Source organism: Oncorhynchus mykiss, chromosome 12 (genome assembly GCF_057628025.1).
Source record: "Oncorhynchus mykiss isolate SJ-2025 chromosome 12, ASM5762802v1, whole genome shotgun sequence".
NCBI lineage: Eukaryota > Metazoa > Chordata > Actinopteri > Salmoniformes > Salmonidae > Oncorhynchus > Oncorhynchus mykiss.
The window spans coordinates 42,163,667-42,178,910 of NC_143033.1; the positions used below are offsets into that span (position 1 = coordinate 42,163,667).

General features: G+C 40.5%; 1 protein-coding gene across 4 annotated transcripts in view; it reads right to left on the reverse strand.

Annotated features, from left to right (window-relative positions):
- Nucleotides 1–4,927: 4,927 nt before the first annotated feature.
- igsf9bb (immunoglobulin superfamily, member 9Bb) overlaps nt 4,928–15,244 on the reverse strand; it is a 191,733-nt gene continuing 181,416 nt past the window's right edge. For 2 of the 4 annotated variants that reach the window (XM_090192514.1, XM_036937598.2), the window contains exons 18-20: nt 13,132–14,784; nt 9,747–9,877; nt 4,928–8,922 (exon numbers count right to left, since the gene is read on the reverse strand). In XM_090192514.1, coding sequence (XP_090048640.1) covers nt 8,708–8,922; nt 9,747–9,877; nt 13,132–14,784 — 1,999 coding nt within the window. In that variant the 3' untranslated portion in view covers nt 4,928–8,707. The remainder of the gene's footprint in view (nt 8,923–9,746; nt 9,878–13,131; nt 14,785–15,244) is intronic. The other 2 variants (XM_090192518.1, XM_090192517.1) reach the window with 1 other exon arrangement.

A 15,244-nucleotide genomic window follows, 5' to 3' on the forward strand; every position in this document is an offset into this window, starting at 1 on the left:
TTACAAAATGTAGTGTGGAACTCAGAGATTGCAGTATGGGAGAGCACCAGCGATATCTATTCAAAACAACAACAAAGTGTGCTTTACCAGATTAAGTAAAATGACAAAAATAATTACTCAAATAACACAGTCCTTGAAAACTTGTGTTTTAGCACCAGATGTTCTTACTCTTCAGACTTATTTAATGAATTAGGCATACAACAAGTATCAAAAGACATAGCTTTACAATGCTCTCTAATGGTATCTGTTTTGCTATCAAGTAGTAATATCAATCCTTGGGGACAGCAAACTACAATTGCGCTCATATCTAAGTTCAAACCAACCAAGCCAGCACTATAAGAAATAAGGACCGAACAAATCCTCTTCCATAGAGCAAACAATTATGATGACAGTTCCTGTTACATAGTGATGGTAACGCTTTACTTAACACCCAGCGTCATAACACGTTATGACACAGTCATAATCATTAACTTGTCACCTGTTGTGACAGTATTGCATTATTTTATGGCTGGTTATGACACCTACATAAGTGTCAAAACCCACAAAACCTACCACACATGGCAAAACACTCCATTACACCACAGCCAACATGTCAACAGTATGTTTATGTTATATTCAATTTTCTGAAATTGACGATATTAAATTATTATAATTGCGCACAAATTGATGTCAGACATGCACCTACCCCAATGCACTGGTTTGCTGATGACTGGGATGAATGCAGGAGCAGATTTCAGCAGGACAAGACACCCTCTTTTTGACTGATGACTGACATAAGGGCATGTACGTGATAGGCCTATCTGGCTTATGACGGTCATAATGCTTTTTACAGTGTCGTAAAGTGTATGTTCTTATTCCAAGTAAAGTGACACAGGAGGGTCATAATGCTTCTTGAGTGTCATAAAGGGCATTTTCTGCAAGTTATTTAAAAGATGAAAAAAAATAAAAAATAAACATGACTGTTAAGAATGAATTACAATAACAACAAAGGACTTAACAAACTTTCAAATAAAAGGAAACTTGTTGGCAGGGAAAAACACATTTGAATAAAAGTGGGTTATGACACTTATGTAGGTGTCATAACCAGCCATAAAATAATGAAATAATGTGTCACAACAGGTGTAAATATATGGGTTATGACATATTATGAAATTATGACCGTGTCATAACGTATTATGACGCTGGGTGTCAAGTAAAGTGTTACCGGAGTTATTTTACTAACCCAATATGACCGATATCAGACGACCTCTGAGAATGGTCCAGATACACCACAAAAATAGCTATTGCTAATGACAGACAGTATCATGTCATTAATAACTGTACAATTTTCAACTGTACAGTTCAGATGTGCTCCTCTATATCATATCATATAACATCTCCTTTGTGACTAAAGTCATGTACACAAATGCCCCAAACATAAGGACAATCCCAGTTACACATGATTAAGTGGGTGAAATAATACACTGTAGCTCAGTTGGTAGCGCATGGAGCTTGCAATGCCAGGATAGTGGGTTCGATTCCCGGGACCACACGTTTTTTTGTTTTTGACATGACTAAGTCGCTTTGAATAAATGTGTCTGCTAAATGTAATATATTATTATTATTATGATAGTCAAATCGGAGTGTATTCACACACAACACACAGAGCTTGGTTATTACATGTGATATTCAGTGCATTGTCTTGAAATTTCAAAAACTATATCTATATATTATTATTAAAATGTTTAGACTTCACTTGAACTTAAATAACTTATTTCAGCATTATAAATGGTACAATACATTCCACTGCTTTAGTCCGTGGCATGATTAGGCAGCAACTGAACTCATTATTAAAGCAAAAATATTAGGCAAGCATCATATTTTCGCCTAAGCATTGGTCCACATTCCCTTGAATGGGAAGTGACACTATCCATTGTGATATACAATAGCAGGCTCTACTTCAAATCCCAACTGTGGGAGAGGTGGATCAATGTATGTGCTTTGATTGCATCTTAATGTTAGCAAAAAGCTTTTATTTAATTCAAATGTTCAGGTTTGTCAGTTTTGTGATATCAAGATCCCTCTCCTGCGACAGAATTCCATACTCAATATCAAAAGCTGTCTTATATCCAGTGACTCAGCATATGGGCAAATGTATAATATTCCCCAAAATATTGATTATAATGACCTCTAAATGAGTGTTTGTTTTTACACATCCTCTCTTCTCTTACACCCATATACATATATATACACAAACACATATGTATATATATATACATCTACACACACACATATGTATATATATATATATATATATATATATATATATATATATATATATATATATATATATATATATATATATATATATATACACATATGTATATATATATACACACACACATTATATATATATTTTCAGTATTGTATATGCATTCTTTCTCTTTTCACAGCAGCAATCAGACACTTCACCATGCAATGATCTCTCTACTATACACTATGTACATGTTAATCCATATACATTGCACATTAAATTGTATATATTTGTATCTTCAAGAGGGACATTCTACTGCTCCACTTCCCTCATGCTTTACAGTATATTCTTAATTTTAAACATCAAAATAATTTGACTCTGTGGAAATCTCTTGTGAAGGCCATTAATGATTAAATGACTACATTGTGAAAAAAAGAAATGGGGTAACTCGCCCTATCTGGATAATCATGGTCAATATTTAAACATTTTAAATGTTTTGAATGTTGGTGATTTTTTGTGTGCTCGCTGAAAGCAAAAACACTAATGTTATTCAACACTTCAGTTGTGTCCTCTTTATTAACTTTGGAGAGGTTTCTACCATCTTCTCTACATTCAGCTAACATAGTAGCTGACTAAACTCGACAACTTGGCAAAGGATGTTTTTGATGAACTCCACCAACGGAGTTGAGCGGAGCCCAGGATTTGTGGAAATCAGCTCTGATTACATTGATTTGCCCAAAGTCAATACTGAAACGCTTGCCTCAGAAACTTCCCTCACCATTGAGTTGAGTTTAGTCAGTGACTAACATAGCAGACACATGTACAGAAACAACAGAATATGACACACAGAGCCCTTGCTAGCTTTAGGGGGATATTCTACAAATATCTGCAAAAGGCCAGTTTGCATTTTCGTCTGATTTCTACATTATTCTGCTGGTACTTTAAGGGCCACAATGTATTGTAGAGTTCCTGTGTAAATAATGCAACAATGTATCAATATATTTGCTGTGGTTCATGTTTCAATATAGGCAAATGTCTAAAATGACCATGGTCATTCAAAAGGTTTCTTTTGGCTGACAAAGTTTTTGACTGGGATGATGGTTAAATTCAGTGATAGAATTGTTCCATTTTAAATGGGACTTGGTTTCTCTCAGAAACAAAGCTCATTTTCAATAATATACACTACCGTTCAAAAGTTTGGGGTCACTTAGAAATATCCTTGTTTTTGAAAGAAAAGCACATTTTCTTTGTCCATTAAAATAACATCAAATTGATCAGAAACACATAGTTAATTTTGTAAATGACTATTGTAGCTGGAAATGGCTGATTTTTTAATGGAATTTCTACATTGGCGTACTGAGGCCCACTATCAGCAACCATCACGCCTGTGTTCCAAGGACATGTTGTGTTAGCTAATCCAAGTTTATCATTTTAAAAGGCTAATTGATCAATAGAAAACCCTTTTGCAATTATGTTAGCTGAAACAGCTGAAAACTGTTGTTCTGATTAAAGAAGCAATAAAACCTTCTTAAGACTAGATGGGTATCTGGAGCATCAGGATTTGTGGGTTCGATTACAGGCTTAAAATGCCCAGAAACAAAGAACTTTCTTCTGAACTTGTCAGTCTATTCTTGTTCTGAGAAATGAAGGCTATTACGCCTCACAAGTCCTCAACTGGCAGCTTCATTAAATAGTACCTGCAAAACACCAGTCTCAAAGTCAACAGTTAGCAAAGTTAGCCAGGATGCTGGCCTTATCTCAGACTGGCCAATAAAAAGAAAAGATTAAGATGGGCAAAAGAACACAGACACTGGACAGGGGAACTCTGCCTAGGCCAGCATCCCGGAGTCGCCTCTTCACTGTTGACGTTGAGACTGGTGATTTACGGGTACTATTTAATGAAGCTGCCAGTTTAGGACTTGTGAGGCGTTAGTTTCTCAAACTAGACAATCTAATGTACTTGTCCTCTTGCTCAGTTGTGCACTGGGGCATCCCACTCCTCTTTCTATTCTGGTTAGAGCCAGTTTGTGCTGTTCTGTGAAGGGAGTAGTACACAGTGTTGTACGAGATGGAATAGCCTTCATTTCTCAGAACAAGAATAGACTGGCGAGTTTCAGAATAAAGTTATTTGTTTCTGGCCATTTTGAGCCTGTAATCGAAACCACAAATGCTGATGCTCCAGATACTCAACTAGTCTAAAGAAGGCCAGTTTTAATGCTTTTTTAATCAGAACAACCATTTTCAACTGTGCTAAAATAATTTAAAAAGGTTTTTCTGAGGATCAATTAGCCTTTTAAATGATAAACTTGGATTAGCTAACACAACGTGCCATTGGAATACAGGAGTGATGGTTGCTGATAATGGGCCTCTGTACTCCTATGTAGATATTCCATTAAGTTTCCAGCTACAATAGTAATTTACAACATTAACAATGTCTACACTATTTCTGATCAATTTGATGTTATTTTAATGGACAAAAAATTGGCTTTTCTTTCAAAAACAAGGACATTTCTAAGTGACCCCAAACCTTTGAACGGCAGTGTGTGTCTTTTAACTTAAGTTTACTCACATTTAAGTGAGGCAAAGTCAAATGGGTTTATGAAAGAGGCTTACGTTTTCAAAGATTTCCATTGAACCTGGCACAGGCTAACAAAGAGCCCACAGAGTGTCCTATTTTCTTGCATGGAACAAACATTTTAGTTTTTATTGTGAGTCCTAATTATTCACATGTCCCTCGGCCCTCACCAGCCACTAAATTCAGCACCAATATCAACGCTGTTATTTCACCAGAATTAATGACTTGCCCGGAGTAGTTCTCTGATACTGATGACAGTACTGTGACACTGCAAGCTAGAAATACAGTCAATACTAAGTCAATGGGTGATCAAATCTGCCATAAGCTTCCAGTATCAAAATCACACAGCCCAACTAGACCTAACAAACTTGTCAAATTGTGATAATAATAAGGATTCATAGCCAGAATATGAATTAAACTATAACAATATTCCCTTTGAAAGTATTACATTAAATAATAGCTTGACCATTTTCACAACAAAAGCATCTTAAAACGAACATTGCATGTAGCATTAAATATTACATATTCTTACTAGAACTGGACAATAGTTGAGAGATGATACTCTTTAAAGTGTGAGTTACCTCGACAATGACATGAATAGTTCCTTAGCTGAACCACTGCCAATTGCTTTGGCGCAAGTAGTCACCCTTGTGGAAAAAGTGTTCTACATAAATACGATTTTCATTTATGAAATCCAAAATATTATGTAACTGCCTGCATATGTTGTCCAACTTATTTAAAATATATAATTTCATAATACATTGGGCAATATATGCTATAATTGTATGTACAATATATTTAAATATATTTCATATTATAGAACATGTTGCTTGCATTTTGAATCTTCATTTTGATATAATTCTTTTGACGGAGGGTTTGAAAATGAATGGCCGTGACATAATAAGCAGCTACATATTTTCTTGAAAAAACATTTGACATATTTCTAAATGCTACTGCCATAACAAACCACCTTGATGTTGACTTCACGTGTACAATTTATGTTGAAATATCTACCTTTCAAACAGCTGAATTGATTAAAGCTTTACAGCTTCGATAAATCCTGTTGGATCAACACAAACTAAGGAAGATTTCAAGATCACCAGACTCAGAAGAGAATAGTATGCTAATTATTGAAAGTATCATCCTATACTGACAACAGTGTCATTGTGTGTACAGGTGCAATGTTGGGGATTAACTGATTATTACAATATCCTGATCCTGCTGTCTGCACCAAAGGTAACTCTCGGGTTCAGTTTAGCCACAAATTGGTAATAAACCAGCCAAGTCCTGTACTGTCAAACAAAAATCAAGAAATGGTGGCCATTTGACACAAAAAAAAGTCCAACCGAACACACTAACCTGGCTCCATAAAACCACAGTATAACTTTGCCTCTTTAGCTAAGTTTTTGTCTTCATTTAAATGTTTAAGGTACACGACTTGGCATCTAGCCCTCCACAATATGTAATATGTTTATGCTGTAAAATACATACGCAGACAAAGTATAAAACTTCAACATATGAAAACATAAAATAAACATGAGCATTGTCATCCATGATTCAGACTCAATCTACACATCCTGCTTAAAAAGCACCAAGATGGATGTTGAAAGGCGTATGTACAGAGCATGTTGTTTAATGGTTATACTGCACCAACCTTAAAACATCAAGTATGATCAATTACAGTATCATTTCAGATTGGTGGTATAGCTGTCATTCCTCTGAAAGTAGCAATACCACTTTCAGATTCAATGACCTTGTTAGCACCTGAAGTTGCAACTCTTAAGTGCCTTTATTGTACAGTATCAATAAGATACCCAATGAGAGACTTTGCTGGAAAGTATCGGCTTGCTGGAGATTTGTTAATATACCCGAATCTAAGTGCTAGCTTTCCATAATCAGAGACATTTCAAACCAACAGTGAACCAAACGGTTGAACCAAAATATATGAATAGGTCTCAAGTGCACAGTAGCACCTGTGTTCCTACATGTATGGGTGAAACCATTCCTAACACCCCTCTCCTTCTCTGACCATCACCAGATCACCCCCCATTGTCATGACTCACATGGTTCAGCTTTAATGAGTTCAGATTTAATATGTCTATATCTATATGATAATGAAACATGTCGATTTATAAAAAAGAAGCACCCTTCAATGACAGAAAAACACATTTGAGAAAATAAAATCTTTAGCAGCTCTGCGTAGCCCTGTTATGCCACAAGAAGCCCCTCCATTGATCTTTCTATAGGGGAATAGACAACATTAATACAAGCACATGAAGAGAAAAAATGCCAAGGCTACAAATACAGGAAATGGCCAACAAAGGCAGTTACTTTCATAAACAAATAGAAAAAAATAAAAAATAAATAAACCGAAGCAGGCAACCAGAAGAAGCCCTATAAAGGCCATCATAAGCCTTTTGTTCATTGAGTCAGGCCCTCCCATATGAATTAAAAAAATACTATAGTATACTATGGCACAAAATCCTATCCTCCTCTCAGTACAGTACACGTTGTTTTTATTGATTAAGGAAGTTGTAGTATTTTTGGCATTACTATAGTACTTTTTAAATAGGAGATGGAGCCCTCAGAACTACTACACAAGGCTACAAAGTGTGCTAGTAGAAGTGAAGATGGTATCAAATAAAGAGCAGTAAAAGCCAAGATTTTGCTCCAGTGCAAAACCCTTTCCCAGACAGACCCAAAGTCCAACCTGAATAGTAACTAGGGCAGTAGCATGTGTTGTATAGAATGTGTGAGGTTGCATGTGTGTGGTTGCATGCCTTGAGTGGCATACAGTACAGTACACTTCTGTTTAAATGGAGCCTAATCCCAACTTAATCCCTTCCCCTCGCCCTATTCAAAATAGATCTATGAGCCTATGTGCTTAGTTTACGACAGATCTTCCCCACAGGGGGAATTAATGACCATTCCTTTATGGGGTTAAGTGATAATGAAATGGAATTGAAGTTTATACAGAATAACTAAAATGTACAATCAACTTCTAAATGATTCCAAGAGAATGATTGATGGCGGCAACTGTACGTCCACAATATATCATATACTGTATGTAAAGAATAACATGCTCCATTTCCCTAATAGTCATTATGAACACCTCATTTATGGTGTGTCAAAAGACCAGAGACCAGAGATAGATTTTTGATGAGCATGATATCATTCTACAACTGTAAGTAGACCTACATCAACCCAAACATACTATGGTATATATGTTGTGACCAATTCGATTTTTACATTCAGAATTATTCAAATTGTGTCAAATTTGAACAAATAAAATGCTTAAATAAGTCAGAAGAATAATAAAAACATACAGTTGTGTTCAGCTAGCTGAGCCTTGTCATTGTGGTGCCATGTCCTGTGCTCTGAGGTATATTTTGTAGGACGTAATTGAGAACCTTGTGTGGATGGGATGTGGATGGGATGAGTCTCTGGGAAGTGATAGAGGGCTGGCAGAGTGAGGCAGGTGAGGAGACTAGGGTGAGCAAGGTGCTGTAAACTGAGACCTAACTAGGCTTCATGGGCTGTTTTGACATTGAGGCCATGAGCTAAGCCTCTTCTGCAAACAACAAAGTAATACTGTAGTCTAAAGATGAGATAGAAAATGAAAACGTCAGACAGATGGGTCCTTTTCTAAATGGATAGAAAATGTGTTTGAAAATAATAAATGTTGAAGCACACAATATTGCTTTCCTCAAATTAAATGTTTTGCACTGGAGTAAAACTTTTGAAGACATTGGGTAGCCACCGTTTTAATTTCTTTAAAAAAAAAATGTAAACCATTGATTGATGCTGGGGAATGAGCAAACATTTAGACTGAGGGGTCATTTTCCAGGTGGGGTTATGTGGCATGTTGGGGAAGAGTGTAACCTGACTCCCCCACAGGCTCAGAGGAAAGTGACATGGTCTGGGTCCATGTTGTCCATGCTGGCCAAAATGGCCTTCTGGTCCTCCTGGGGCGGGCGGCGGAACAGCAGAGCGGAGAAGCGGGCATACGGGTCCTGTCTGATGGGCCGTTTCTTCTTCTTGCGGAGGTAGAGAACTTCTTCGGGCTGGAGTACCTGAGAGGTGTAGTCCTGCTGGGTCTGAGAGGTGGAGACACCTGGAGGATGGGAGGGGGATAGCAACAGGCAGGTCAGAGGTGAGAGCCTTAGGTCAGGATAAGAGGGCAGAGGTAGAGAATAAGGGTCCTGGTTGCTATCGGACAAACATTGGACGGGAAGGTAAGAATGCAAAACACACAGGAAACAATGGGTCAGAAGACAGGGTGGTTGAGTTAGAAAATGAGCTCAGTTCCAATCCAGGGTAAATACTTTACACTGTACCACTCCCCATACCATACCACCATGTATGGTTATTTGTGCACAATAACCTTGGAAAGTGGATACTTATCTTAGCAGGGTTCAACTAAGTTCATAAGTTGGAAATGCAACATGAATAAGTGAGACATTGAATTGTATGATTCAAAAGATAAATGCTGTTAACTGATCATCTACAGTCATTTGATACCGGTGTAAGTATTACTATAATTTATGTCATGATTATGGAGAAAGTTGGTGTCAAAGTTAGGTTTCTGGAGAATTGCAGAACTCATTAGGGAACTACCTTGGTGTTCCCACCACTACGGCAGAGTAATAGAGATGAGAAAAGTATCACACCATACTACCTTATCACACCATGGTGACGTGCCGCTGAGTAGATAGCATAGTATGATGCATATATGTAATCTGATTGACGCCTGTGAAAGAGGAAGTCCTTGATAATCCTGTTGTGATGAAGTCTCTCAAAACATAGATGGCAATTGAAAACAAATTTCAGTCTGCCAGACACAATATCTGTCAAATGTGTGGTATGCCTCAAAATGTACATGTTAATCAACCAGCGTCTTACATCAGGACCATACATCCACAACGTCAGAGGCCTCACCTGTTTTTCTTCTGGACTTGGAGTTGTTGTTGTTGACCACCATCGTCTTCTTGGCCTTTTTAATACGTTGGTATCTCAGTGCATCAAACCTCTCAGACCCCGCAGGGGCACTCGGCGCACCTCGACGACTTCTGAACAAAAAAAGGAGGGAGAACACATGTAACCCTGAGGAACTTCTGTCAAGTGGGCCTTTCCTTCTACATGAGGCACTAAAAGTTCAAGAACCAAACCTTCTGAAGTCAGCTTCACATTACCTAAAGTTTGGAGCAATGTGACACACCTGAGGTTTTTGACTGAACCAAGCTAATAGTTTGGTCAAACAAAATCAAGAGGAATGTTTGTGTGACTTGAATCTACAGTGTTGCTGTATTTTACACAATCTGTCCTATGATTTGTTGAATCTGAAAATAACAGGTGCAAATTTGAAAGAATATTGCAATTTGTAGAACATGAATGAGTATTCTCAGCCATCTCTTTTGTCTGCAGTCTTCCTATCCAGATACTGAGGCACTTTAAAACGGCAGCCCACAGATTCTGCACAAACACAACAGGTTCTCACAAGGCATGGAAAACAAATAGCATCACAAAGGGGCTGTCCTCCAGCTGTGGCTGCAGAGAGAAATGGAAGGCTGTTAGTGGAGGAGGGAAATCACAGCTGAGCGACAAAGCATCATCAATATGTATTCATAGACATGGATACTGTCTACAATGGGCTTCACCATGCTGACAGGGGGAGAGATGGCGGGAGGGGAAATGGCTACTTGGGAACAGTCACATAACGAAAGGTAAGCCAAAACCAAAACTAAGCACTCGGACAACAAATGTAACAAGAGTTTAATCAGATACTTGTTCTTAAAAATAAAATAATGAATAGCAATATTTAGCGATGGCATGCATGGCAGTTTGCACATGGAACAGGACTTTAAAGGGGAATACTGTGAAAAGCACTTCATAGGGCTGTGGTGTGGACCTAAAAATTCTACTTTCCCCACAATATCAAAGAAGTGCATCGACAGTTTTGGAAGGACACTTGCTTCACTTGCTAGTGAGAACTGTTCTGTTGTCCAAACTTACAAGTGTAATTAGGTTATTTGCGTGCTTTGTTTCATACTGACTGGAGCGAAGGGAGTTCAGACGGCTAATCACATCAAATATTTCCTAAGAGTATAGGTCCAAAATATTTTCATTTGGTGTCATCATACAAAAACACCCTGAGTAAGAAAGGATAATATGTCTCCTGCTTGAGAGGAATGCCAAGAATGTATATGTTAAAGAGGACCTAACAGAGTGCCCATTGCCATAAGACCAGACGAGAGAGTTATACTACTACACTCTTAGAAAAAAGTTGCTATCTAGAACCAGAAGGGTTATTTGGCTGTCCCCATAGGGGAACCCTATGAAGAAACCTATTTGGTTCCAGATAGAACCATTTTAGTTCCAGGTAGAACCCTTTTGGATTCCATGAAGAACCCTTTCCACAGAGGGTTCTACATGGATCCCAAAAGGGTTCTATCTGAAACCAAAAACGGTTCTACCTGGAGCCAAATGGAACCCTTTTTTCTAAGTGTGTACAGCCTGGACAACTTATAATATACACTTGGGTAGGCTTAGAAAAAGGCTGTTACAATTGTTATCATATTTGTCAGATAAATATTGTTTTCCTCTGATATCTACTACTCATTCTTACTGAAGACACAAAAGAAGGAACAAAAAAAGGAGAAGTGCAGCTAAGCTGCCAAGGTAACACCATCATACAGTACATCATAATGCTTCTATAGCCAAAAGAACAGAAACATTTTGTCTGGGGCCTGCTTGTGCAAGGACTTTCTTGCAGCTTTTGTTGTGTACATGTCAGCTGTCATGGTAGTAAATCAAAACAATCCTCATCGAAAAATGACAAGTGTTGTTAGCATACATCTCTCAAGCATGAAGTTGTGTCAGGGATACGTGTCTAATCTCCAAATCAATTATCATAAAAGGTGACATATGCATACGTATGTCAGAATGCATACATTATTGAATACTGCAGAACTCAAAATGCATAGCTACTTTGAAAAAAAGGAAAAACTAAAAAACGGAGATGAACTTGACTGGAGTAACAAACTTAACAAAGCAAGACCCAATGACTCGTATTCCCCTTTAAAGGACGAGGTGATTCAAAGCCCCACCTGCTGCCCCCCCCCTTTCAGACATGGATCCAACCCTTACCTATTGTGGTGTAGAGGACCTGGTCACAACAACGCTGCCCAGATAGCTGAGATCAATAAAAAACAAAGCAGGTAAGACTCCAGGAGCCATCAAGAACGACCAACTGCCCCTAATCAATAATGATGGAGACATTGCAACACATGAAAGCGGACAGATCCCTGCAACACACTTCGCCCAACAAGCCTCCCCTGGCAGTCAGACCTGGGGGTGTCCTGGGGGCAATGGAGGGGTGGGGGTGGGGTTGGGGTGAAAGTTTCAGGGAAGAGGCGGTTCATGCAGTCAGGTTACTAAGGATGAAGATGGGCCCCCCTGTGCCTGCTGAGATGGACTCTCCTAAAAGCACCCTCTGCATTATAAATAAGGAGTCCTAAAAGGCCTAAGAGTTATACACAGCAAGGGCATTTGTTTTGTCTGAGAGTCAATTGGGATGCACATATGGGATTCCTCCTGTTGGGTGAAAGCAGGGTAAAGCATGAAACACATGGAAAACCAGGGATCCTGTGGTGATGTCTCTCTTATTCCAGGCTTTTAGGGGCTTGTATCAAACAAACTGCGCAATGCATTTGAAATGGTTTAGATAATAATGGCATTTTCTCCAAAGACTTACTTTAGCCCTGAAAGGTCTGTAAGGTAATCTGTGAAGCAAAACATTTATCTTCTCAGGTCACAAAGTAGGTTGTTCCACCGAGTCCAAATTTAGAGGAAAATGTGCAAATTGTGATTTGAAAAAAGACAAGTTTGGTACAGCACTTGCTTCACAGATTCCATGGATGGATATTTGAAAGTTGATTTCTGATATGAAAAGCAGCGTTAATCGATTTGAGAATGACAGAACTCCTAAGCCCATCAAATAAATCTATACAGCAAAATGCCATTGCAATAAATTATGTAAGAGTCCCCCGGTCAATTTGTCGTCAAGAACTCGATCCCTTGATGAAATCATATCTCAAGTCTAAAAACTAGAATCAATCGATCTTTACTTAAAAAATGTTTACATTGACATAAAGTCCAACCCCAATTTGACCCTAATTATCCCAATTGTCCTGACAAGTGCATTTAGTAGAACCATAATGGTCCTCAATGTCACTGTGTTCAGAACACAAAGCAACCTAACAATTTTAATAAATGTATACTGGCGCAGATAAGTAATCCCTCCCTGAAGGCCTAGTGCACCTACCCTGAAGCTGACAACTGGGGTGGAGAGGGCTCACACGGAAGGACCTCCTCCTCAGTTCTCCTCTGGGATGGCATCTGCCCAAACATGTTGCTGCTTTCCACGGGGGGTGATGGGGACTGGGACGGGTAGCTTGTGGCGGAGGTGGCAAAGGCCATGTGGGAGCGGTAGCTGGGACTTGCCCTTCTGCTACCTTGGCCATGGGCGGGAGAGGACGAGGGAGAGGACCTCCAGGAGAAGCTGGCTGAAGAGGGGGGAAGCAGGGTAATCTCAGACATCTCTGAAGGTATGGAGGGCTGGACAATGCTGGGACGGGGACGGGGTCGCACTACAATCTCTGGGGAGCCCTCGTGGGAACTAAGGGGATTCTGGGTGAGGGGCGAGAGGCGGGAAGGTTGGAGAACCATGATGCTAGGCTCCATCCTACGAGCCTGCCTGGGACTGAGCCGGGGGGTGGGCTCGAACCACCGGGTGTCCAAGCTACTGAATGTGCTAGGGCCACCCATGTGGGCTGCTGGGTCGAGGTAAGGCAAAACTGGCACACCCATACCGTGGCTTGTGTGTCTTAGCTGCCCTAGACTCTGCGCCTCTTGCATAGCTAAACGCTTGGCTGGAAGGCCCCGAGGCTTGAACGTGCTGGGAGACTTGCCTGGACGGCTCTTTGGGGCCTCAAGCTGCAGGACACCGGGGTATGAGGGCACCTGGAGGGAGGAGGGCTGGAAAGCAGGGGGAAGAACATGGGGAGGAGGAAAGAAGGGTTCCCGGTGGAGATGCAAAGGGTGGTGGGGTGGAAAAATGAAGTGGGGCCCTTCCAGACTCGCAAAGGGGAAATCGGGTCTGTGCCAGATCTCCGGGGAGCGAGAGGAAGAGGTGAGCGTCAGGGGAAGAGGGAAGCTTGAGACGCCATAGTGTAGAATATCTCCTTCCCCCATCTCCTCAGGGATGCGGGGGTGACCAAAGGGCCCTTCGGTGTGGTAAGGGGGTGATGACATGACAGAGCTCAGAGGGCTGGTGTCAGGCATGTAGAAAGGGGGTGGAGGCTCGGGTTCCCCAGGGCTGCTAAGGTAACCGTAGAAGTGACCGTGGCCATGGGAGAAGGCTCTGTGGTGCAGGGAGCCTCGGATCTGCCCCGTGGCCTGGAGCCGACTGCTCTCCATGATGGTCATACCTTCCATGGGCCTCTGGAAGCGGGGGCTGTAGGCCGGTGGTTGCAGGTAAGACTCCTGGCTGGAGATCGGGGAGATCTGGTGAGGTCGAAGGGTTGCCATGACAGGGGGCATGGGCCCGGGATCGTCATTCTCCTCGTCCGACTGGCGGAATTCGGGATAGAGGTCAGATTCTTCAACAAAGGGGAAGCCCTCGATTCGCCTGGGCTTGATAGACATCATTTCCATGTCGCTGGGGTCCATGACGAAGCGTCCGTCGGGGCCTCGGCTGATCAGCTCGATGGGTGTGGTTGCCTCCGCTTCGTACTTGGAGACACTGTACTTTTTGCTTGTTATTGCTCGCTTGGTTTTCTTGTACAGGGAGAGTTCATCCTTCTTCGCAGGACTCTGAGGGATTTTCTTCATGCTCATGCCATGGCCGTCCTCTGAACCCTCCGATGGTGGTTCCATGGAACGCATACTCTCCGGACTCACCTTACCAGAGGAGGACCTGAGAAACAATGGAAAGACAGAAGGCTAGTCAATGTTTGCTCAACGACCTCCTTCAACTTGACTCGGCAAACACCCAAGCTAAGCCCATCAGTCGATGCTTTTACTGTCAGGCATCATTTTAGCTGAAAATTACGATCAAATATATTAAATAAAGTCTCCAGTAAGAGATGACAAGCCATTCATCCACAAAAAAAGGCTTTTCAAAGAGCCATGCTTTAGGTAACAAAATAAATATCAGATTATGTGCAGTTACAAGTTTAGTTTGAGCCTGAAGTTCAATTGGGGATTTCAGGCACTGCTACCATGCACCAATGATTTGATCTGACAAAACAGGGATTGGATGTTTATAATTTTGTTATGAATAGAGGATGGATATGGAGGGACCATGTGCAGCAGCAACTTTAGGGTTGTGGACTGCTCTCCTACGCAACGTCATACATTACTTGATATGCAGACAC